Source organism: Corvus hawaiiensis, chromosome 4 (genome assembly GCF_020740725.1).
Source record: "Corvus hawaiiensis isolate bCorHaw1 chromosome 4, bCorHaw1.pri.cur, whole genome shotgun sequence".
Taxonomy (NCBI): domain Eukaryota; kingdom Metazoa; phylum Chordata; class Aves; order Passeriformes; family Corvidae; genus Corvus; species Corvus hawaiiensis.
This window is the reverse complement of record NC_063216.1, coordinates 18,093,875-18,118,274: the sequence shown is the minus strand read 5'-3', so window position 1 is coordinate 18,118,274 and position 24,400 is coordinate 18,093,875. Positions and strand designations below refer to the sequence as shown.

The 24,400-nt window shown below is 50.9% G+C and overlaps 2 protein-coding genes across 5 annotated transcripts; both read right to left on the bottom strand.

Annotated features, from left to right (window-relative positions):
- Positions 1-2,119: 2,119 nt before the first annotated feature.
- Positions 2,120-23,977, bottom strand: LOC125324887 (lactosylceramide 4-alpha-galactosyltransferase-like). 3 transcript variants are annotated; one of them, XM_048301383.1, is made up of 3 exons: positions 23,902-23,977; positions 5,746-5,856; positions 2,120-3,837 (listed from the first exon to the last, which is right to left on the bottom strand). In XM_048301383.1, exon 3 carries the CDS (start codon positions 3,832-3,834, stop codon positions 2,701-2,703), a length of 1,134 nt encoding a protein of 377 aa, XP_048157340.1. In that variant the 5' UTR covers positions 3,835-3,837; positions 5,746-5,856; positions 23,902-23,977; the 3' UTR covers positions 2,120-2,700. The 3 variants fall into 3 exon arrangements, with proteins under 3 accessions (XP_048157340.1, XP_048157338.1, XP_048157339.1); XM_048301381.1 differs by lacking the exon at positions 23,902-23,977 and adding an exon at positions 7,012-7,056; XM_048301382.1 differs by lacking the exon at positions 23,902-23,977 and having other exon boundaries at positions 5,746-6,282.
- On the bottom strand, positions 19,573-24,400 carry LOC125324886 (lactosylceramide 4-alpha-galactosyltransferase-like). 2 transcript variants are annotated; one of them, XM_048301380.1, is made up of 2 exons: positions 23,902-24,400; positions 19,573-20,963 (listed from the first exon to the last, which is right to left on the bottom strand). In XM_048301380.1, the coding sequence occupies exons 1-2, from the start codon at positions 24,100-24,102 to the stop codon at positions 19,827-19,829; spliced, it is 1,338 nt and encodes a 445-aa protein (XP_048157337.1). In that variant the 5' UTR covers positions 24,103-24,400; the 3' UTR covers positions 19,573-19,826. The 2 variants fall into 2 exon arrangements, with proteins under 2 accessions (XP_048157337.1, XP_048157336.1); XM_048301379.1 differs by lacking the exon at positions 23,902-24,400 and adding an exon at positions 21,539-21,750.

Sequence of the window (24,400 nt, the reverse complement as noted above, 5' to 3'; positions counted from 1 at the left end):
CCTGGATGACAACTTCATGGTACAGGTACTAAGAGAGCTGACTCGGAAAGATGCCCTCCTTGATTTGTTGCTAGTCAACAGAGAGGATCTTGTGATCCTCTTAGTGGAGATTGGTGGCTGTCTTGGCCACAGTGACCATGAAGCCACTGAGTTTAAAATCTCTGGTGACAGAGGGAAAAGCACCAGCAAAACTTCAACCCTGGACATGGGAAGAACAGACTTCAGGCTGCTCAGGGAACCAGTAAATAAAGTCCCCTGGGAAAATGCTTTTGAAGGTCCTGGGGTTGATCAGTGCTGATCACTTTTTAAGCACCATCTCCTGAGAGCACAGGAGTTGGCAATTCCTAAAAATCATACGTCAAGCAGGTGAGGTGGAAGGCTACCTTGGCTGAACAGGAATCTTCTTTTGGAGATAAAGTGAAAAAGGAAGGTGTATGCCCACTGGAAGCAAGGTCAGGTGATGTGGAAGGAATACGGAGATGCTGCTCACCACTGTAGGGGGAGAATTCATGTGGCCAAAGTTCCATTGCAATTGAAGCCACCAGAAATGTGAGGGACAATAAAAAGAGGGGTTTTAAAATACATTAATGGCAAAAGGCAGTGCTGAAATGACAACAGCCCATTACAGGATGAGGATGGTCACCTCACAACCAGGGCCATGGACAAGGTAGAGATGTTTAATGCTTTCTTTGCCTCTATCTTCAACACTGATGATGGATTAAGGAGGTCCCAGCACCCTGGGCTAGAGGACTGTGACTGTGAGAATGATAAACTCTGAGTTAACCCTGAAGGTGTGAGGGATCTGCTGCTCCAGATAGATCCCTATAAGTCTTTGGGGTGTGAGGAGATTAATCTGAGAATACATAAAGAGCTGGCTGATGTCATCACGAGGCATCTCTTGATGATTTTTGAAAAGTCTTGGGAATTTGAAGAGGTCCCAGTTTTCAAAGAGGGCAAGAAGGATAACCCTGGAAGCTGCAGGGCTATCAGTCTCACTCCAGTGCCTGGTAAAATTATGAAGATGATGATGATTATTCTGGGAAGTATTGAAAAACACCTGAAGGACAACACAGTCATTGGTCATAGCCAGCACAGCTTTATGAGAGGAAAATCGTGCTTATCAAAACTAATTTCTTTTCATACTAAGGTAACCCGCCCATCTGATCAAGAAATGTCAGTAGATGTAATCTTTTTGGATTTCAGTAAAGCTTTGGATATCATCTATCTCAGTGTGCAGCCCGCAGCTGGATAAACACATCGTGTGATGGGTGAGCAACTTGCTCACAGGTCAAGCACAAAAAGTGACGGTAACCGAGGTGACATGAGACTGGCGGCCTGTCACCTGTGGGGTTCCACAGGGCACCATCTTAGGCCCAGTTCTCTTAAAAATCCTCATAAACAGCTTGAATGCAGGACTGGAAGGGATACTAAGTAAGCTTGCAGATGATACAAAACTGGGAGGAGCTGTTGACTCCCTGGAGGGCAAAAAGGCCCTGCAGAGAGCCTTGGAAAAATGACAGGGCTGGGCAATCACCAACTGTGTAAAGTTTAACAAAGACAAGGGCTGGGTTCTGCACGTGGGATGGGACAGCCCTGGATGTACAGACAGACTGGGGAATGAGGGGCTGGAGAGCAGTGCTGTGGAAAGGGTCCTGAGGGTCCTGGTCAGTGGCCAGTTGGACATGAGTCACCAGTGGCCTGGAGCCAGGAGGGACATCCCTGTCCTGGGGGCACCAGGCCCAGCATGGCTGGCCAGGCCAGGGAGGGAATGTCCTGCTCTGCTCTGGGCTGGGGCAGCCTCACCTCGAATATTGTGTGTGGTTTTGAGTACCACAATACAAGAAAGATCTAAAGCTGTTAGAGAGTGTCCAAAGAAGGGATATGAAGATGGTGAAGGGCCTGGAGGGGAAGCCACACGAGGAGTAGCTGAAGGCATTTGGTCTGTTCAGCTGGAGGGGAAGCCACACGAGGAGTAGCTGAAGGCATTTGGTCTGTTCAGCTGGAGGAGACTGAGGTCAGAGCTCACAGCAGTTCTGCAGCTTCCTCACCTGGGGAAGAGGAGGGGCAGGCACTGATCTCTGCTCTGTGTGACCAGGGACAGGACCTGAGGGAACGGCTGGAGCTGTGTCAGGGAGGGTTAGGCTGGATATCAGGAAAAGGTTCTTCCCCCAGAGAGTGGTGGGGCATTGAACAGGCTCCCCCAGGAATGGACACAGCCCCAAGGACAATGCTCTCATGCACAGAGCATGATTGTTGGGGTGTCCCATCCCCTGGCAGGGACAGGGGTTGGATTCAATGATCATTATGGGTGTCTTCCAACTCAGAATATTCCGTGAAATTTTCAAATACTATAGAGAGCAAGGCAGGGGTTCCTACAGCTGTTGAAAGATCACAATGTGCTGCTCAGACCGGGATACAAGGAGGAGCCATTGGAGAACACTAGGAGAGGAACAACCGAGAGACACTGATGGATGAGTTAAACCTTTCTCTGGCCCTGAAGGACAGCAAGAGAGGCTGAACACACGTTCTTCTGTACATTGAAACACAAAGGATCTGAGGCAGGTATCAGGAATGGTACAAAAGCACAGAGGCATCACACAGAAAACCTGAGCTGGGGTCTAGAAACCAACTCTGGGGAAGGTCAAAGGCACTCAGCTTCCTTCAGTCTGGGGAGCATCCCTGCAGCCAAGGGCCCACAGGTCACACTGCACGCCTTGCCCACTCTTCAGAGTCCTGTTTCATCTTTGCATAGGTGGCGGGGCAGAACTGGGAATAGAGCTGAGCCAGCAGAGCCTGGGATGGGATCTCTAACTTGGTCCCGTGGCTCAGTTTGTTCCATATGTGCACTGCATAGCTGTGCTCAAGGAGTTTGTGAAGCTCCAAGTCACTGACTGCCTCAAACAGCTTCTTCCAGTTCTGCCACGGAATAGGATACACAGCTTCTGGGGCAAGAGCACTCACACCTTTGCAGCTCATGCTCTTGATAGTTCTGAGGGAGCACCATTTCTTGAAGACACGAGTTAGGAGCTCTGGGCCCTGGCGCCCCCAGACCCAGCCATTGTAGTTCTGCACAAAGTCCTGCATGCAAAGTTCCATGAACTCGTGCTTGGGCTTAAAGGAGAGAAAGGCCCCATTCAGTACGTCATCACCCTGGATCCCAAGGGCATTGGTGAGGTTCTGCAAGTTCTTAAGCACAATGAAGTCTGTATCCAGGTAGATGCCACCAAATTTCCACATGAGGACAATCCTGCAGGCATCAGACAGAACGGCTAAAAAATGAGGCTCCTGGTAGCGCTGAGGCTGCAAGTACCACTGTGCCAGAGGCGTTCCAGAAAAGAGCTCTGTCAAGTCCAGGGGCTGGATTTCCACGTTGGGGAAGCAGCTCAGCAAGGAGAAAGCCCAGTGCTTGGGTAAGGAGGTGTTCCCTTTGGCCATGCCTTTCATGAGGACCGTGACCCTTGACCCAGGGTGTGCCCTGGCTGCTGACTCCACAGAGCATGAGAACAGGTAACTTGGGGTAGTTTGCTCTGATGTCTCCACAAAAAACACATTCCCTGTGGAAGGAGAGAGCCCAGCAGCAATGTTGAGGGAAGAAGGCACATAGTGAGCACAGCTGATTTCATCTGACAAGCCGTAGGGGTGGCCTCTGCTGTTTGGGTCCTCCCAGATGCCCCAGTGCAACTTGTGGTAGACAAAGGATACGAATGCAAGGATGAGGATAAACAGAGCCCAGGGCTTGTGGCTCAGCACCACCCTGGTCAGCTTTAGGAGGCAGCTGGGCATCCTGAGCATTCTCTCTCCAGCCGGAGCCTGCTCTCCCGAGACAGCCATCATGATCTGAAAGGAAGGAAAGAAGAGAAAAACCCTGACAGGCGAGGCAGCGCAGTATGAGCCTTCCTTCACAGGTGTGTCCCACCTTCACCGCAGTGAATAACAAACCCTGGGAACACCATTAGAGACCTCATCTGTCACCTCTAGAACTTCAGGTCCCTGTGAACACGAGACATGGGACACGTACGCAAAGCCCCTGGCAGGAGGAAATAGGAATGCTCCTTATGACCACTCCTGGAGCCCTGTCAACAGACACTGCCCAGGGACAGGTGTTGGTCGTGAGGGGAGTTGTTTTCTCCTGATACACAGCGTGCTCTTCCCCCAAAGCAAACACAAGCCTCAGTCTCCCAGGTTGCTGACCTGGCAGCTGCTGCCTTTCTAAACCAACCACCTGCCCCACTGCTGAGAGCCTGGCTCATTGTTCATGGCATTATAGCCTGGCAGGATGGATGGAGAGTGGGAAAGGAATGGATACAAGGCAGCTCTGGAGGCAGATGCAGACAAAGAAGGACAAGAACTGCCTTAGTTAAGGGGGTTCCAAGGCTGCTTCCCAACCCTGCACGGGCCACGCTGGCTCTGACCTGCTCAGCTCTGCCAGTGGATCCTGGTGGTGGACAGGCAATCCCTCCTACCCTTACTTCCTCTCTTCTTCTGGCAAAAGGGAGGGATGGAGAGGAAGAGATTATTAATGAGGCAGCAACAAACAGATAAGTCAGTCTAGCTCCATCCTCAGCGTTAGCATCAGCACTGCTGCCCTTGCCTCTCCTTAAAGTGAAGGGCAGTAGAAGCAGCACCTCCCGTGCCCACAACCGAGCCCCAAAGGCCCACGGGCAAGAGCACATGAAGAAGCAGAGAGGAAGGTTGTGGCATTAAGGACCAGAGGAAATGGCCTCAAGTTGTGCCAAGGGAGGTTAGAGTGGACATTACTCAGAATTCTACTCCTGGAAGAGTTACCAGGCCTTGGCAGAGGCTGCCCGGGAAAGTGGTGGAGCCACCATCCCTGGAGGTATTTGACAGACGTGTAGGTGTGGCACTTAGGCTTACTGGTGGACTGGGCAGAGAGAGCTTTGGGGCTGGAGCCAGGCGTCTCAAAGGTCCCTTCCATCCTAAAGGATTCCATCATTTCTCCTGCCTCCCTGAGCTCCATCTCCAAAGCCCCACGCTCCAGGACAGAAAGGTTTGGGAAACAGGAAAAGCTTTAATCCAACAGCTGTAAGCAAAGAGGCAGGGAATGGGATAGAGAACCCAGCTGACACAGCCCCATTTGTCACTGCCCCTCGATCACTGTGCCTGTGTCACATACGGAGCTTCCCCGTGGCCATTAACGACTTGTCAGCCACCCTGGGAGGCATCCAAATGTCAGAGCATGGAGCCACCAGTGTGCACCAGGCACTGGGGCCGGGGGACAGAGGAGAGGCAGCCGACAGACAAAGCATCAGCTCTGGATCCCCAGAAGGTTTTCTCCTCCCACACAGAAATGCCAGCGTGTGCTGCCGGTGTTGTAGGCAGCAAAAACCAACCCACCCTGTCTTTTACAGACCCTTTCCATTCCCCACCCTCCACACTGCAGCTGTTGAACCCTGTAAATCATTGTTTGCCTTGCAGGCGCAAGAAGAGAAAGCGGTAGAGGCTTGGGGGGAAGTTCCTGTGCCCTAGAGGGGCAGGAAAGCGCCACTCTAACCACAAGCAAGGTTCAATGTTACTGGCGCATTTTGAGCAAAAGACAGAACTTTACTACCGTCACATCTCTGTGAAGTCAGAAATACATTTCTGCTTGTGGAGCAGGTAAGACAATGCTTTAGACACTGCATTAGCCAGTGCATTTCTTTGACAAAACAAACACAGGAAGCCTGGCTCTCCCTCTTCCTCTGAAATCACAAGCACCATTCCATAGAAACTGCAAACACTACTCACCGGTCCCTGACTTCAAGACACGTCAGAATACACTGCTCAGCTGGAGAAGAGTTTTAAGAGGTTGGGGTCTGTGAGAGTGCCTGCAACTCTATGGTCTGGCACTTCCTTCTTCTGAAATGAAGAGAGAAAAAGTCTGAATACGTGGAAAAAGACAATAAAGAAGGATGTGACATCACGCATTGAGCCAGTGAGTAGCTCATAAAGAGCATGTACGTAGTCCTGCAAAGGACCAATATAATCATAAAGAAATAGTGAAAAAAACGGCGGAAATTCAGACCCCATTGCCACTACACTTTAGACTGTGGCAGGAAAACGGCTGGTTTTGTTTTCTTCTCCTTTGCTAAGAATTCCCAGTGCTCGCGCTGCTTCTGGGGCTGCCACAGTAACTGAGCTGACCCTTCCATAGAGCTGCCTGCTCCCACCCCAAGGCCAAAGTACGGAATGCTCCTTTGGAAACACACTCTTTGGACCAAACACTTCACTCATTCATTAGGGAATACCCCCTAATAAGCCAGGGACCTCACTGAAGGACTTTGCCACCACATTCAGGTGTCCCTCATTCTATGACCGTTCCCCCTTGCCCCTGTGATCAGGGCTGGCTGACTTTCCCTTGCACGAGACACGCTGGCACATTCATAAAATCCCACCTTTATCAGTGCAGCCACTAAATGTAGGGTTTACTGCAATTCCTCCTCAGCTGCCTGAAAGAAATATTGCTCTGTAGCATCCCACACCCCTCTCCTCTCCCCAGATCCTTCCATGCACAGCAGCACCATGGATGGACTCGTGACCATCCTTGTCCCAGCACAGAGACTGCAGAACCACTCTGGGCTACCCGATCCAGTGTTTCACCTCCATTCCTTTCATTCTAGCTTCCCACAGCTCAATTTGTGCCCACTGTGTCTCCTCCCATCTCTGCATTGAACAGAGGAGAGTCTTGCTTGTGTCCTTTACCCACCCGCCTTCAGTCAGGTGTTTGCACACCCTGACCAGACACCCCAGCCGGCTCTAGTCCAAGAAAAGTCAGCAGAGCTCTCCCAGCCTCCCCTCACGCACCGTGTGCTCCAGTCCCCTTCTCACCTTAGTGGCCCTTTGCTGGATCTGCTGCAGTACGGACACGGCTCACTCATCCCGGGATCCCAGAAGCAGCACCCACCCCAGGTGTGTCTCACCAGTGCTGAGTGGTGAGCAAGGACTTGCCTAAGGGGTAGATGGATGACCCCCCATCATCCACTGCCTACATTCTCAGTGTCATCTTCTACTTACCAGGTGTCTGCTGGAATCCAACCCAGCAGACAGGAGACACTCTAGTGTTGGGGAAGATGAAACAGGAAAGCCTTGTAAATTTGATTGCCTGACAAAAGATTTTGGGAATATGAAAACTACAGGCAACATCGAAATGAAAGCCACTTTTGAAATACCAAGTCTTAGTTACTGAACAACTGGAAAACAATGGTATGGCCGACTGAAGTAATCCCCTCTTGATGGAACAATACCCTCTGCTTGCAAACAGGTCCAAGGGTCAGAGCAGACCCTACTAGCTCAGCAGAAGGGGTCCAAAGAGTAGTTTTTAGAAGTTAAGATGTAACACTCTATGGTAATATAAGAACTCTTATAGGCTGTATGTAAATGCTATAGGATTTGTATCTTGTATTAGATTGGTTAGTGACAATTAGAATATTCAGTACAGAAGATGATTTATTGTATTGTAACCAGGACTTCAGACATTCTCTCTTCTATTCCTTTCCTTACTCCTGCTCTTACTTCCACTCTCGCTCTTACACCCTCTCTCTCTCTCACCCGTTCACTCTCTTGCTCTCTTGGGCCTGCTCAGAGCTGAGTCTACCAGCTCTGAGCAGTGCCCCAATACCCACACCCTTTACAATAAACCGACTGTGTCCCAAGACCTGCCTATAGAGATCTCTCGTCTCCATTCGTCTACGTCCGGCCGTCCCGACTGGACCCCAGAACCCCTGAACCTGTAACCTACAGTCTGGCGCCCACCGTGATTGCCGAACCCACACCCAGCACCTGCAGTCTGGCGCACAACGTGATTGAACGCCCGGTTCAGCTTTCTCCATCTGTAGGACTTTTCTCCATGGTCGGTAACTAAAAGACCAGTTATAGCCATCTAGAACTTGTCGTGAGCACGGCATACCGATGCTGCGCATCGTAATAGCTGGAGCTCTGTAATTCTGCTGAGGCAGCCTTCGAGCACGGGGTTTACCTGGAGCTCTTGGAGGCAATTGCCTGGCAGCCCTCAAGCACGGGCAGCCACTGCTGCGCAGCGACCCCCTGGAGCTCTTTGAGGAGGTCTGCCGTATCACCCCTCGAGCACGGACACGCTGCTAAGCAGTACTGACCGGAGCTCTGCGGAGGGAAATCTGCCGCACGCCCCGAGCACAGGCGAGTAGTGCTGAGCACCGCCTGCACTGCAGCTCAGTGCGGACCTACCCGTGAGGTCCTGAGCACGGAAAGCCGTTGCCAAGCGACGCCTGAAACCGGAGCTCTGGGAAAGGACCGAAAAGCGGCGTCCTGAGTGCTGAGTGGAGTGCCTGGCCAGCCCCCCACGACAGACATCTGAGTAAGGACGCTGCTCCTGCGACATCACCTAAGTGAGTATCATACTGGTCTAAAAAATGGGACAAACCCACTCTGCCCATGACAGAGATCTCTATAAGCAACTTAAGCATTTACTTATAAGCTCTGGTCCAAGTCAGTTGCCTAAACACGAGCTAAAAAATCTTTTAGAATGGACCCAACTTAATTTCCCAAATGCTGACCGTTCAGCCGTCTTTACAAGAGACTTTTGGGACACAGTTGGAGTTAAACTCTTTAATAACATCTCCTACCGAGATATGGCAGCCGCGCAGCTGCTCCCAGCTTGCAGAGCGCTGGTAGAGCTGTTTGCTGCGGTGGCGCCGCCCGCAACAGTCACCCCGCCGAGCCCAGCTCCGGCTGCGAGTCCGCCCCTTGCCGTCGCGAGCCCGCAGCGGAGCATGGCCCCCACCCCTCCGCCGGACCCCGCGGCTCCGATACCCGCGGTCCGCCTGACTCGCGCCGCCCCGCCCCCCCGCGCTCGCGGCCCCCGCGCCCGTTACCCCCGGCCCCAGCCACCCCACCGGACCCTACGGCCCCTCCCGCCATCCCCGCCATCCCGCGTGTCCCCGCTGCCCCATCCCTCGCGGCCCCCGCTGCCCCATCCCCCGCGGCCCCCGCCCTCAGTGCCAGCGTCTCCGCGGCCCCGCCCCTTGCCCCTGCCCCTCCGTCCCCCCCCCCCCCGGTTCCGTCATCGCGGCTCCACCCCCCCCTGCTGCCGTCATTGCTACCCCACCCCCCGCTGCTGACATCATGGTGGCCCCGCCCCCCGGCGATACCCCTGCGGGACCAGCGCCTACCCCCCTGCTACCTACGGGTGTTACCCCTCCCCCAGCCGCGCCGGTTATGGCCATGGCTGCCATTATAGCCGGCCCCCCCCAAAGCCAAGCGGCGACCCTTCTTCCAGCCCCCCAGGTCCCCCCCCCCCACACGGCGCCGATGGTAGCCATTGTTCCATCCCCATCCGCCGCTGCTGCGTCTTCACAGTCCCCTGCCGCTCCCGAAACACTGGTGCCCACAGCGCCGGCCACGGCCGTCCTGCTGTCTCCGGCACCCCCTGTGCACGTTACCGCAGGAACCCTACCCCCCCACCCTGCCGTTCAAGCGCACACAGCACGCCCCGAGCGGTCCCCCGGCCCCTCGGCACAGCAGCCGCCTGTGTCTACTCCCGTCCCTGCAGCCGTTTCTGTGCGGTTCCCCGATCCCGGCACACCATCGCTTGCGCTGGGAGCGCCCCAGCTCCGCGAGCCACTTGATGCCGGTGCCGCGCTGCCTGCACGGATGTCTGCAGTCTCGCCCGTGCCTGCCCCTGCTCCAGCTCCTTCTCCCGGCACTGCAGCCCCGCCACCACCGTTTCTCCCCGCGGCACCACCACCCACCCCAGCCCAGCCTACAAGCTCCCAGCAGCAGCACGCCGCGATCCAGCCACCAGCCCTCCTGCCTCCCGCGACCGCAGCCCCAGCCCCTGGTTCTGCAGTCCTGCCATCTCCCGCTTTGCCCGAACCATCTGCCACACAGACTGCCGCCATTACATCCTGCCGCGCGGACCTGATGATGCAACACACGCATGCGCAATCGCTGCAACACGCGCATGCGCAATCACTGCAACTCCCAGATTACCGGTGTCACTCCGCTCGAACTTCTCCAACCTCAGCACCGCTCCCGGGACCAGCCACGCATCTTCCCGCGACTCCGCCGCCTGCCTCCCTGACTCCGCCGCCGCTTCCCGGAACCAACCCAAACAGCTCTGGTGTCCCCCCAGTGTTTGGGACAGACTTCTCAACTCAGAAAGAAACACTAAACCCTGAAGATTCGCCTGCATTTATCCCAAAAGTAGAAAACTCCCAAAAATGTTTCAATAATTTTCAATTTACAGACTGGCATGAAATCAGACGCCAAATTTGCAAAGAGGAAAATCTAAATCCTTTAGCTATGCCTGTACTATTCAGCCAGCAAGCTGGTGGTCCTAGAACATGGCAAGCTATCCCACACCATGAGATTAAAGAGTTGCGGAAAGCAATAAAGGACAGTGGTATCTGCTCTCCATACTTTAAGCAACTGCTGAAAAGTACCCTAGAAGGACATACACTTATACCAAATGACTGTAAAAATCTTGCTAGTATAATTCTCACAGACTCACAATATATGCTATGGGAACTCAAATGGAAGAGACTGCTTGCAGGGGTACTAGCCACTTATAAACAAAGTACTGACGCAGACCTTCGTACCCTTGTCATATCTAAGCTGACTGGTGACCATCCTGATGATCAAAATGACAATCAAATAAATTTACCCAAAACAGCATTAGATGACATCAAAAAGATGGCTCGCAAAGCCTTCTTGCAAATTCAGCCTGCAGGAAGTTTTGAGAAAGCCTATAATCTCATTAGCCAAGAGTTGTCTGAACCATTCACCACATTTGTGGACCGGGTCATCCAAGCAGCAGAACGGCAATGCAACGACGACATAGCTCGCCCAATAATGATACGGGACATTATTGAAAATAATGCCAATGCGGAATGTAAAAAAGTTATCAAAACTTTGGGAAGAGAAAGACCCACAGTGCCTGAGATGATTGATGCCTGTAACAAAATAGGAGGTCCACAGCAGGTGGCAACTATACAAGCAAATGAACTTGGAAAAGCTCTAGGAGAAAAAATTGAGAGGGCTCTGACAGCTCAAACAGTACAAACAGCTGCACAGGCAGCACAAGCAGAAGCACGAGACCAAAAACTTACTGAAATCCTGGCTGCCTTGCATCTAAACCTCCAGCAACAAAGCAACACCATGACTGTTATGCAAGCTGCTGTAACTTCAGGACCTTGCTATTTCTGTAAAAAACCCGGCCATATCATGAAGAACTGCCCAGAACTCAAAAAGGGTGCACAAGCACCAGATCGCTGCCCTATCTGCAAGAAGGGAAAGCATTTTGCCTGGCAGTGTCGATCCAGACAAGATACAAGTGGAAAACACAGTCCAAAAAACTCCAATACGAGCGCGCAATGCCATCGCGTGACGAAACAAGTAGTGGCACCCCAAACACCCAAGGTAAAATTTATGAATACCCCAACTCAGAACCACTTCGCTTCACCATCAGCGCAATCCCAAGTAATGACCCAGGCCTGCTACCCCCAGGGTCCCAGTGCACCTTGGCAACCTCCAAGCCAACAGCCTTTTTAAAGGATAATGGTTATGACTATATTTCAACAAGAATTACAGGGGCTTCACAAACTAGACAAGACTTTTTGGTTGTTGGTAAAGAGAGAAATAACATCCTGGGACTGCTAGTTTTGCCTTGCGTAATATCTGCTAGCTGCAATGAAGAACTCCTAGTGCTAGCAAATGCCTGCCATCCCCCATTGTATATCCCACCTAGAACCCCTATAGCTATTGCCATAGCACTGCCCATGGGAACTGCGGAACAAACACCACCGCGCCGTTTCTCAGTTGCTCCTGAAAGTCCTGAGGTTCTATGGGTTCAACACATAAGTCAACAACGACCAATGCTAACTTGTGAATTGTCAAATGGTGGGATTCAAGTTAACATCAAGGGGATGATTGATACGGGGGCAGATGTTTCTGTTATCTCTTATTATCATTGGCCGACAGATTGGAAATTAATAACCCCCCCAGGCGCTCTCACAGGCATTGGAGGTGTCACTCCATGCCTGCGGAGCGAATCTGTCATCAGTATTACAGGACCACAAGGGAAAAAGGCATTGATCCGTCCCTATGTAGTGCAGAAACCCATCACAGTGTGGGGAAGAGATTTGCTCTCTGAATGGGGAGCCAAAATTGAACTGGATTTTTCATAGGGGCCACTAAAGCACTCAGTACTTTAAAACTGACCTGGAAAACTGACACCCCTCTCTGGGTCGACCAGTGGTCCCTGCCAGATCATAAGCTGAGTGCCCTCAAAAAACTAGTGGCTGAACAACTGCAAAAAGGCCACATTAAACCCACTAACAGTCCCTGGAACTCACCTGTGTTTGTAATCCATAAGAAAACTTCTGACACGTGGCGATTGTTACATGATCTCAGAAAAATCAATGCAGTAATTGAAGACATGGGCCCTCTCCAACCTGGCCTGCCCAACCTTTCCATGATCCCAAGAAATTGGCCGCTTGTAATTATCGATCTAAAAGACTGTTTCTTCAACATCCCACTGCATCCAGACGATGCTCCTCGTTTTGCCTTTTCCGTTCCAAGTACAAACCTGCAAGAGCCGCTTCAAAGGTATCATTGGCTAGTCTTGCCTCAAGGCATGAAGAACTCACCGACTAGTTGCCAACATTTTGTAGCCCGTACTTTGTCCCCAGTCCGTGAGCAATTCCCGCAATCAGTTATTCTCCACTACATGGATGATTTGCTCATCGCAGCGCCAACACAAAAACAAATGGAAGAAACTCGTAACAGTGTTGTTGCTGAAATCAGAAAGGCTGGACTGGTGATCTCCGAATCAAAAATACAAGAGACTGCTCGCTGGAAATATCTAGGATGGAAACTAACAGAACAGTCTATTACACCCCAAAAAATACAAATTCGAACTGATGTTCGTACCTTGCAGGATTTGCATCGGCTCTTAGGAGAAATCAATTGGGTCAGGCCTGTGCTAGGAATCACTAATGATGAACTTGCTCCACTCTTTGATTTATTGAGAGGAGACAGTGACATTAAATCCCCTAAATCTCTCACTCCTGAAGCTTGCAAGGCCCTGGAAAAAATTACTGACGCTCTGCAAAACAGGCAGGCACATCGCTGTATTCCTAACAAACCCTTTTTCCTTGCAGTTTTAGGAGAAAAGTTGAGACTGTACGGCCTCATTTTTCAATGGGATTCCTCTCAAATAGAACCGCTGTTGATAATTGAATGGGTTTTTCTCCCTTACAGGTCGCCAAAGACAATCCTCACACCTTTAGAAATGATGTCTCAAATCATCATCAAAGGCAGAGCAAGGCTTCTTTCAATAGCAGGTTGCGAATTTGCAATTATTTATTTGCCCATGATTAAATCTTATTTCGATTGGGCAATGCAAAAATCAGAAGACTTGATGTATGCCTTGCTCGATTTCCCAGGCGTTTGCTCTATTCATTACCCAGCACACGGATTAATCAAAGCTAAATTGTGCTACAAAGAAAAACCCCTAATCAGTGAAGAGCCTCTAAATGCGGTCACTATCTTCACTGATGGGTCAGGGCGAACACACAACTCTGTGGTCACATGGCAAAATAAAGATACTAAAGTCTGGAAGCAAGATGTTCAAAAAGTTGAAGGTTCTCCTCAAATTGTTGAATTGGCGGCTGTTGTAAGAGCTTTTCAGCTCTTTCCAGAACCTTTCAACCTAATCACTGACTCAGCATATGTTGCTGGTATTATTAAGAGGATTGAAGGATCAGTTTTAAAGGATGTGAACAACGACAAATTATGTCTTTGGCTCACCTGTCTCTACCAAATTTTATCACACAGAACTAACCCTTATTTCGTTTGCCACATTAGAGCTCATTCTGGTCTTCCAGGATTTATGGTAGAAGGAAACGCACGAGCTGATGCATTGGCATCAGCAGCATCTGATGGAGAAGTTGCAGCAGACATCGAAAATCCTACCTCGGTGTTTGCTGCAACTACCTTGCCTAACACTATTGAACAAGCCAAATTAAGTCATGCGTTCTTTCACCAAAATGCACAGGCAATCAAACGAGATTTTCATATTACCCTAGAGCAAGCTCAAAATATTGTACGAGCATGCCCAAACTGCCAGCTTGTTCAACCTATCCCCTCCTCAGGAGCCACCAACCCACGGGGGTTGGAGAGCTTACAGAAATGGCAAACAGATGTTACTAAGTACCCCTCTTTTGGAAAACTTAAAAATATCCATGTCTCTGTGGATACATTCTCAAATGCAGTCTTCGCTTCTGTGCATACAGGAGAAACAGCTAAGCATGTTTGCCATCATTTTTCACAAGCTTTTTCCTATTTGGGTATCCCACAAGAAATTAAAACTGATAACGGTCCTTCGTATGTTTCACAAGAATTAGCTGCATTCTTAAATGACTGGGGTGTCCGCCATACATTTGGCATTCCCTACTCCCCCACGAGTCAAGGAATAATAGAAAGAACACATCAAACTCTAAAACGCATTTTAGATCAACAGAAAGGGGGAGAAGCCCAGGATACACCTCAAAGGAGGTTGAATAAGGCTTTGTATGTTTATAATTTTTTGAATAGCTCTGCAGAAGAGCCTGATCCCCCCATCTTCAGACACTTCTTAAACAACAAAAAAGCAAAACTGAAAGAGCACCCCCTAGTTTTAATCAAGAATCTAGAATCAGGAAAAATAGAAGGACCATACAATCTTATAACATGGGGGAAGGGGTTTGCATGTGTTTCCACAGGTGGAGAGCTCAAGTGGGTTCCAGCAAAAAACGTGAAGCCATACCACACATCAAAACCTGCCGACGCCTCCACACCAGCCAGTGACCCTGCAAGTGGAAGCCAGGAAGCAAGCACCCAAACCTGAAGTATGCAGAATCACCAGAAGAAAGCGATCTGCCAAAAACAGCTCAAGAAAATAATGGAGCTTTCTCATCTGCGCGCATGCATGTTGCTTTTATTCTTATGTTTTAGTTTTTATAGTGAAGCTTTACCTGTAAATCAACCAAAGACAAATGTCTGGGTTGCTTTAGCCAAATCTGCAGGCTCCGATACCATCTGTCTATCTGACACAAGCCCTGACAAACCTTTTTCAACCTGTTCAGTTGGAATACCTTTACCAGAAGGTTTTGATAATGTTACTTTTGATAAATATTGGCCATATGATAATGATCACATTTCTCCAACTACCAGCCATAAACACCAAACTTATATTGATAATTCTAAAATTGATAAATCTGACCTTCAAGAGCTAGAAATCCTAGGCTCGTTAACTATGGATACCTGCTATTTCTTTCACTTTCTAGGAGAAAACGGTCCTCATTTAAATGTTACCCCATATCACCCAGCTTACAGCAATGTAACTTCTTGGTGCAACCAAGCTAAGCTTCTTATATATGATGAACCTCATGCAGATCGTTTTAACAAACTTCCTATTCGATTCCCTAGAGGAATTTGGCTCATCTGTGGAGACAGAGCCTGGCAAGGTATACCTTCAAAAATAGATGGTGGCCCTTGTGCTCTGGGACAACTTACAATTATTGCTCCCAGTGTCAAAGAAGTAATCAAAAAGAAAAACAGAAAGATTAGATCTTCCTGGGGACATCAGTATGAGAGTGACTGTGATAGTGACTTTCATCCTTGGAACTCTGAAAAATCAATTGTTGCGAGCATTTTTCTTCCTCAGTTAAGTTCCTCAATTGCACTAAAACAGTTAAACAAGTTGGGATGTTGGCTCAGCAAGGAGGTAAATGCCACCTCTACTATGATCAGTGATTTGTTAACCGATGAAGAGGCAGTCAGACATGCCACTTTACAAAATAGAGCTGCCATTGATTATCTTTTATTAGCACATGGGCATGGCTGTGAAGATTTTGAAGGATTATGCTGTATGAACTTATCCGATCATTCTGTTTCCATTCACAAACAGTTACAAAACCTAAGGGACCTAGCTAACCAAATTACAACAGATAACCCGTCTTGGCTAGACAGTTTGTTTGATGGTTGGAGCTTTGCACCTTGGCTAAGGGAACTCTGTAAAATAGGCTTGATTATTCTAGTAGTAATAATTATAGTTTTAGTAGCAGTACCTTGTATACTTCAGTGTGTGCAAAAAATGACGAGTAAGACTATGTCTAATATCTTAATTGTCCGTTGGAAAGGGGGAGATGTTGGGGAAGATGAAACAGGAAAGCCTTGTAAATTTGATTGCCTGACAAAAGATTTTGGGAATATGAAAACTACAGGCAACATCGAAATGAAAGCCACTTTTGAAATACCAAGTCTTAGTTACTGAACAACTGGAAAACAATGGTATGGCCGACTGAAGTAATCCCCTCTTGATGGAACAATACCCTCTGCTTGCAAACAGGTCCAAGGGTCAGAGCAGACCCTACTAGCTCAGCAGAAGGGGTCCAAAGAGTAGTTTTTAGAAGTTAAGATGTAACACTCTATGGTAATATAAGAACTCTTATAGGCTGTATGTAAATGCTATAGGATTTGTATCTTGTATTAGATTGGTTAGTGACAATTAGAATATTCAGTACAGAAGATGATTTATTGTATTGTAACCAGGACTTCAGACATTCTCTCTTCTATTCCTTTCCTTACTCCTGCTCTTACTTCCACTCTCGCTCTTACACCCTCTCTCTCTCTCTCTCTCACCCGTTCACTCTCTTGCTCTCTTGGGCCTGCTCAGAGCTGAGTCTACCAGCTCTGAGCAGTGCCCCAATACCCACGCCCTTTACAATAAACCGACTGTGTCCCAAGACCTGCCTATAGAGATCTCTCGTCTCCATTCGTCTACGTCCGGCCGTCCCGACTGGACCCCAGAACCCCTGAACCTGTAACCTACACTCTAGGAGGTCCCTGGAGCATTCGGAAGAGAACTTCCTGATACAACTGGCAGGCGAGCCCAGCAGGGGAGGTGTCCCATGGGATGTGCACTTTGCAAACAGAGGAGCACTGATTGGAGGTGGGGTTGCCAGAGGCCGTCTTGGGCACAGTGACCTCGACATGATTTGGTTTCAATTCTCCGTGAAGGGAGGGAGGATGGAGGAAGGAAGGAAAGGGGTCAGCACCTTGGACTTCTGGAGGACAGGCTTTGGTCTGTTCAGGACACTGGTTGAGAGAATCCCTTGGGAGGCAGTCCTGAGGGGCCAAGGGACCCAGGAAGGCTGGACATTCCTCAGGAAGGAGGTCTTATAGGCAGAGTAGGAGCTCTTCCCAGTGTGCTGTAAACTGGTTCAGGGAAGGCTGGCCTGGCTGAACAGCAAGCTTCCACTGGGATTCAGGGAAGAACAGAGAGTTTAGCAGCTCTGGAAGAAGGGGCAGGCAACTCAGCAAGACTACAAGGATGTCATGAGCTTAACCAGAGAGAAAACGAGAAAAGTAAAACTCCAGCTAGAAGTCAATCTGCCCCCATCATAAAAGTTAAGAAAAAAATGCTTTTCAAACACCTTAATAACAAAAGGAGACCAAGGAGATTCTCCATCCTTTATTGCATGCTGGGGTGGGAACATTGCCTCCAGGGATGAGGAAAGGGCTGAGGTACTCAATGCCTTCTTGACCTCAGCCTTTAACCAAAAGCCCAGTTATCCTCAGGATATCCAGCCCGCTGAGCTGGAAGACAGAAACAGGGAGCAGAATGAAGTCCCCACACTGCAGGAGGAAGTTGTTAGTGAGCTGCTGTGCTGCCTAGACATGCACAAGTCTAGGGAGATGCCATCCTTCCCCCTAAGGCTATGGAGGGAGCTGGTGAAGCAGCTCACAAAACTCCACTCTCCATCGCTTATCAGCAGTCCTGGTTAACTGGAGAGCTCCTGGGTGACTGGATGTGGGCCAACGTGACACCCATCTGTGAGAAGGCTTGGAAGGACAACTGGGAGAACCACAGGCCTGTCAGCCTGACCTCAGTGCCACGGAAGGGCATGGAACAGATTACCTTGAGTGCAATCACACGATGTGTGCTGCACCACTGGGGCATCAGGCCCAGTCAGCATGGGTTCAAGCAGGTCCTGCTTGGCTGACCCAATCTCCTCCAATGAACACCTCATGGATGGGGAAAGGCTGTGGGTGTTGTGTACCTGGGCCTTCAGTAAAGCCTTTGATCACTGTCTCCCACAGTGTTCTCCTGGAGAGCATTGTGCTGGCAGCCCACGGCTTTAACAGGTTCCCCGTTTGCTGAGGAAAAGCTGCCTGGATGGCCAAGCACAGAGAGTGGTGGTGGAGTTCATCCAGCTGGCAGTGGATCACTGGTGCTGTGCCCCTGGGCCCACTTTCAGGGCCAGTCCTGTTTCATATCTTTGAGGTTCAACAAGGCCAAGTGCTGGGTCCTGCCCCTGGGTCACAACAACCCCCAGCAGCACCAGGCTGGGGAAGAGTGGCTGGAAGGAGCCCCAGAGGAAAGGGCCTGGGGCTGCTGGTCCACAGCGTGTGCCTAGATGGGCAAGAAGGCCAGTGGCTCCTGGGCTGGGTCAGCAACAGTGTGGCCAGCAGGACCAGGGCAGTGGCTGTCCCCCTGTCATGGGCACTGGTGAGGCCTCACCCCAAGTGCTGTGTCCTGTTCTGGGCCTGTCACTGCAAGATGGACACTGAGGGGCTGGAGTGAGTCTGGGGAAGGGAACGGAGCTGGGGAAGGGGCTGGAGCACAAGTCTGATGAGGAGCGGCTCAGGGAGCTGGGGGTGTTTAACCTGGAGGAAAAGAGGCTCAGGGGGGACCCTCTCACTCTCTACAGCTCCCTGACAGGAGGGTGCAGCCAGGGGGGTGTCAGGCTCTGCACCCAGGGAACAAGGGACAGGACGAGGGGAAATGAAAAGAAGGGTTTGGGTTGGAAGGGACGGTAAAGATCATCTCGTTCCACCGCTCCCTGCCATGGGCAGGGACACCTTCCACTATTATCCCAGGTGTCTCAGAGCCCCATCCAGCCTGGTCTTGGACACTGCCAGGAATGGGGCAGCCACAGCTTCTCTGGGCAGCCTGTGCCAGGGCCTCAGCACCCTCACTGGGAACAATTTCTGCCTCATATGCAATCTAAACCTGCTCTCTGTCAGTGTGAAGCCATTCCCCCTTGCCAAGAGTCTCTCTCCATCTTTCCTGTGGGCTCCCTTCAGGCACTGCAAGGCCACAATGAGGTCACCCCAAAGCCTTCCCTTCTCCAGGCTGAACAATCCCAGTTCCCTCAGCCTTTCCTCCCAGCAGAGCTGCTCCATCCCTCTGCTCCCCTTGGTGTCCCTGCTCTGGACTGGCTCCAGCAGCTCCCTGTCCTTCCTGTGCTGGATCCCAGGGCTGGATGCAGCACCCCCTGCACCAAGGTAGGTTCAGCTTGGATGTGAGGAAAAATGTCAGCATGCTTCAGCACTGTGTGCCACAAGCTCCCCGGGGAAGTGGTGGAGTCACCATCCGTGGAAGTGCTCCAAAAAAAGAGTACACAGGGCACTTTGGGATAATGACTAGTGGGTGTGGTGATACTGAATTAAAGGTTGGACTCAATGATCTTGGAGGTCTTTTCCAACCTTCACATGCTTCTGTGATCTTATTTTTGTCGCTGGGGACACTGGTCTGAGTCCTGGACTTGGTCCTTTGACTGATGTGGACATGTCTCCCTCTGGACGTCCACAAGGGGCTCAATATTCCAGTGAAAGGAACGTACAGGTTCTGCTGTAAATGTAAATGAAACACAAAGGATCTGAGGCAGGTATCAGGAATGGTACAAAAGCACAGAGGCGCCACACAGAAAACCTGAGCTGGGGTCTAGAAACCAACTCTGGGGAAGGTCAAAGGCACTTGGCTTCCTTCAGTCTGGGGAGCATCCCTGCAGCCAAGGGCCCACAGGTCACACTGCACGCCTTGCCCACTCTTCAGAGTCCTGTTTCATCTTTGCATAGGTGGCGGGGCAGAACTGGGAATAGAGCTGAGCCAGCAGAGCCTGGGATGGGATCTCTAACTTGGTCCCGTGGCTCAGTTTGTTCCATATGTGCACTGCATAGCTGTGCTCAAGGAGTTTGTGAAGCTCCAAGTCACTGACTGCCTCAAACAGCTTCTTCCAGTTCTGCCACGGAATAGGATACACAGCTTCTGGGGCAAGAGCACTCACACCTTTGCAGCTCATGCTCTTGATAGTTCTGAGGGAGCACCATTTCTTGAAGACACGAGATAGAAGCTCTGGGCCCTGGCGCCCCCAGACCCAGCCATTGTAGTTCTGCACAAAGTCCTGCATGCAAAGTTCCATGAACTCGTGCTTGGGCTTAAAGGAGAGAAAGGCCCCATTCAGTACGTCTTCACTCTGGATCCCAAGGGCATTGGTGAGGTTCTGCAAGTTCTTAAGCACAATGAAGTCTGTATCCAGGTAGATGCCACCAAATTTCCACATGAGGACAATCCTGCAGGCATCAGACAGAACGGCTAAAAAATGAGGCTCCTGGTAGTGCTGAGGCTGCAAGTACCACTGTGCCAGAGGCGTTCCAGAAAAGAGCTCTGTCAAGTCCAGGGGCTGGATTTCCACGTTGGGGAAGCAGCTCAGCAAGGAGAAAGCCCAGTGCTTGGGTAAGGAGGTGTTCCCTTTGGCCATGCCTTTCATGAGGACCGTGACCCTTGACCCAGGGTGTGCCCTGGCTGCTGACTCCACAGAGCATGAGAACAGGTAACTTGGGGTAGTTTGCTCTGATGTCTCCACAAAAAACACATTCCCTGTGGAAGGAGAGGGCCCAGCAGCAATGTTGAGGGAAGAAGGCACATAGTGAGCACAACTGATTTCATCTGACAAGCCGTAGGGGTGGCCTCTGCTGTTTGGGTCCTCCCAGATGCCCCAGTGCAACTTGTGGTAGACAAAGGATACGAATGTAACGATGAGGATAAACAGAGCCCAGGGCTTGTGGCTCAGCACCACCCTGGTCAGCTTTAGGAGGCAGCTGGGCATCCTGAGCATTCTCTCTCCAGCCGGAGCCTGCTCTCCCGAGACAGCCATCATGATCTGAAAGGAAGGAAAGAAGAGAAAAACCCTGACAGGCGAGGCAGCGCAGTATGAGCCTTCCTTCACAGGTGTGTCCCACCTTCACCGCAGTGAATAACAAACCCTGGGAACACCATTAGAGACCTCATCTGTCACCTCTAGAACTTCAGGTCCCTGTGAACACGAGACATGGGACACGTACGCAAAGCCCCTGGCAGGAGGAAATAGGAATGCTCCTTATGACCACTCCTGGAGCCCTGTCAACAGACACTGCCCAGGGACAGGTGTTGGTCGTGAGGGGAGTTGTTTTCTCCTGATACACAGCGTGCTCTTCCCCCAAAGCAAACACAAGCCTCAGTCTCCCAGGTTGCTGACCTGGCAGCTGCTGCCTTTCTAAACCAACCACCTGCCCCACTGCTGAGAGCCTGGCTCATTGTTCATGGCATTATAGCCTGGCAGGATGGATGGAGAGTGGGAAAGGAATGGATACAAGGCAGCTCTGGAGGCAGATGCAGACAAAGAAGGACAAGAACTGCCTTAGTAAAGGGGGTTCCAAGGCTGCTTCCCAACCCTGCACGGGCCACGCTGGCTCTGACCTGCTCAGCTCTGCCAGTGGATCCTGGTGGTGGACAGGCAATCCCTCCTACCCTTACTTCCTCTCTTCTTCTGGCAAAAGGGAGGGATGGAGAGGAAGAGATTATTAATGAGGCAGCAACAAACAGATAAGTCAGTCTAGCTCCATCCTCAGCGTTAGCATCAGCACTGCTGCCCTTGCCTCTCCTTAAAGTGAAGGGCAGGCAGCAGAAGCAGCACCTCCCGCGCCCACAACCGAGCCCCAAAGGCCCACGGGCAAGAGCACATGAAGAAGCAGAGAGGAAGGTTGTGGCATTAAGGACCAGAGGAAATGGCCTCAAGTTGTGCCAAGGGAGGTTAGAGTGGACATTACTCAGAATTCTACTCCTGGAAGAGTTACCAGGCCTTGGCAGAGGCTGCCCGGGAAAGTGGTGGAGCCACCATCCCTGGAGGTATTTGACAGACGTGTAGGTGTGGCACTTAGGCTTACTGGTGGACTGGGCAGAGAGAGCTTTGGGGCTGGAGCCAGGCGTCTCAAAGGTCCCTTCCATCCTAAAGGATTCCATCATTTCTCCTGCCTCCCTGAGCTCCATCTCCAAAGCCCCACGCTCCAGGACAGAAAGGTTTGGGAAACAGGAAAAGCTTTAATCCAACAGCTGTAAGCAAAGAGGCAGGGAATGGGATAGAGAACCCAGCTGACACAGCCCCATTTGTCACTGCCCCTCGATCACTGTGCCTGTGTCACATACGGAGCTTCCCCGTGGCCATTAACGACTTGTCAGCCACCCTGGGAGGCATCCAAATGTCAGAGCATGGAGCCACCAGTGTGCACCAGGCACTGGGGCCGGGGGACAGAGGAGAGGCAGCCGACAGACAAAGCATCAGCTCTGGATCCCCAGAAGGTTTTCTCCTCCCACACAGAAATGCCAGCGTGTGCTGCCGGTGTTGTAGGCAGCAAAAACCAACCCACCCTGTCTTTTACAGACCCTTTCCATTCCCCACCCTCCACACTGCAGCGGTTGAACCCTGTAAATAATTTTCTAAGCTGTAGAAGACAAAGTGGCACAGGCTTGGTGGGACAGAGATAGTGCTGTAGAGAAGTCCGGAAACTCACCTGTCCCTGCTTTCAAGAAACCACAGAATTCCCTGCTCAGCTGGAAAAGATATTTAAGACATTAAAGTCTGTGAGCATGCCTACAGCTCTACGGTCTGGCACTTCCTTCTTCTAAAAAGGAAGGGTGAGAAATGGAGTCCAAGCAACTTGGAAAAAAAAACGGTGAGCATGTGACATCATTTATGGTGTCAGTAGCTGATACAAAGGTCATACAGATTAACTGTGAACACAGCAGTTAGTTAAAATTAATTTAAAAAAGAGAAAAAATAGAGAAAATTGCAACCTTATTCTCACTACACTTTAGACCATGGGAGGAAAACGGCTGGTTTTGTTTTCTTCTCCTTTGCTAAGAATTCCCAGTGCTCGCGCTGCTTCTGGGGCTGCCACAGTAACTGAGCTGACCCTTCCATAGAGCTGCCTGCTCCCACCCCAAGGCCAAAGTACGGAATGCTCCTTTGGAAACACACTCTTTGGACCAAACACTTCACTCACTCATTAGGGAATACCCCCTAATAAGCCAGGGACCTCACTGAAGGACTTTGCCACCACGTTCAGGTGTCCCTCATTCTATGACTCTTCCCCCTTGCCCCTGTGATCAAGGCTGGCTGACTTTCCCTTGCACGAGACACGCTGGCACATTCATAAAATCCCACCTTTATCAGTGCAGCCACTAAATGTAGGGTTTACTGCAATTCCCCCTCAGCTGCCTGAAAGAAATATTGCTCTGTAGCGTCCCACACCCCTCTCCTCTCCCCAGATCCTTCCATGCACAGCAGCACCATGGATGGACTCGTGACCATCCTTGTCCCAGCACAGAGACTGCAGAACCGCTCTGGGCTACCCGATCCAGTGTTTCACCTCCATTCCTTTCATTCTAGCTTCCCACAGCTCAATTTGTGCCCACTGTGTCTCCTCCCATCTCTGCATTGAACAGAGGAGGGTCTTGCTTGTGTCCTTTACCCACCCGCCTTCAGTCAGGTGTTTGCACACCCTGACCAGACACCCCAGCCGGCTCTAGTCCAAGAAAAGTCAGCAGAGCTCTCCCAGCCTCCCCTCACGCACCGTGTGCTCCAGTCCCCTTCTCACCTTAGTGGCCCTTTGCTGGATCTGCTGCAGTACGGACACGGCTCACTCATCCCGGGATCCCAGAAGCAGCACCCACCCCAGGTGTGTCTCAGCAGTGCTGAGTGGTGAGCAAGGACTTGCCTAAGGGGTAGATGGATGACCCCCCATCATCCACTGCCTACATTCTCAGTGACATCTTCTACTTACCAGGTGTCTGCTGGAATCCAACCCAGCAGACAGGAGACACTCTAGGAGGTTCCTGGAGCATGCGGAAGAGAACTTCCTGATACAACTGGCAGGCGAGCCCGGCAGGGGAGGTGTCCCATGGGATGTGCACTTTGCAAACAGAGGAGCACTGATTGGAGGTGGGGTTGCCAGAGGCCGTCTTGGGCACAGTGACCTCGACATGATTTGGTTTCAATTCTCCGTGAAGGGAGGGAGGGTGGAAGGAAGGAAGGAAAGGGGTCAGCACCTTGGACTTCTGGAGGACAGGCTTTGGTCTGTTCAGGACACTGGTTGAGAGAATCCCTTGGGAGGCAGTCCTGAGGGGCCAAGGGGCCCAGGAAGGCTGGACATTCCTCAGGAAGGAGGTCTTATAGGCAGAGTAGGAGCTCTTCCCAGTGTGCTGTAAACTGGTTCAGGGAAGGCTGGCCTGGCTGAACAGCAAGCTTCCACTGGGATTCAGGGAAGAACAGAGAGTTTAGCA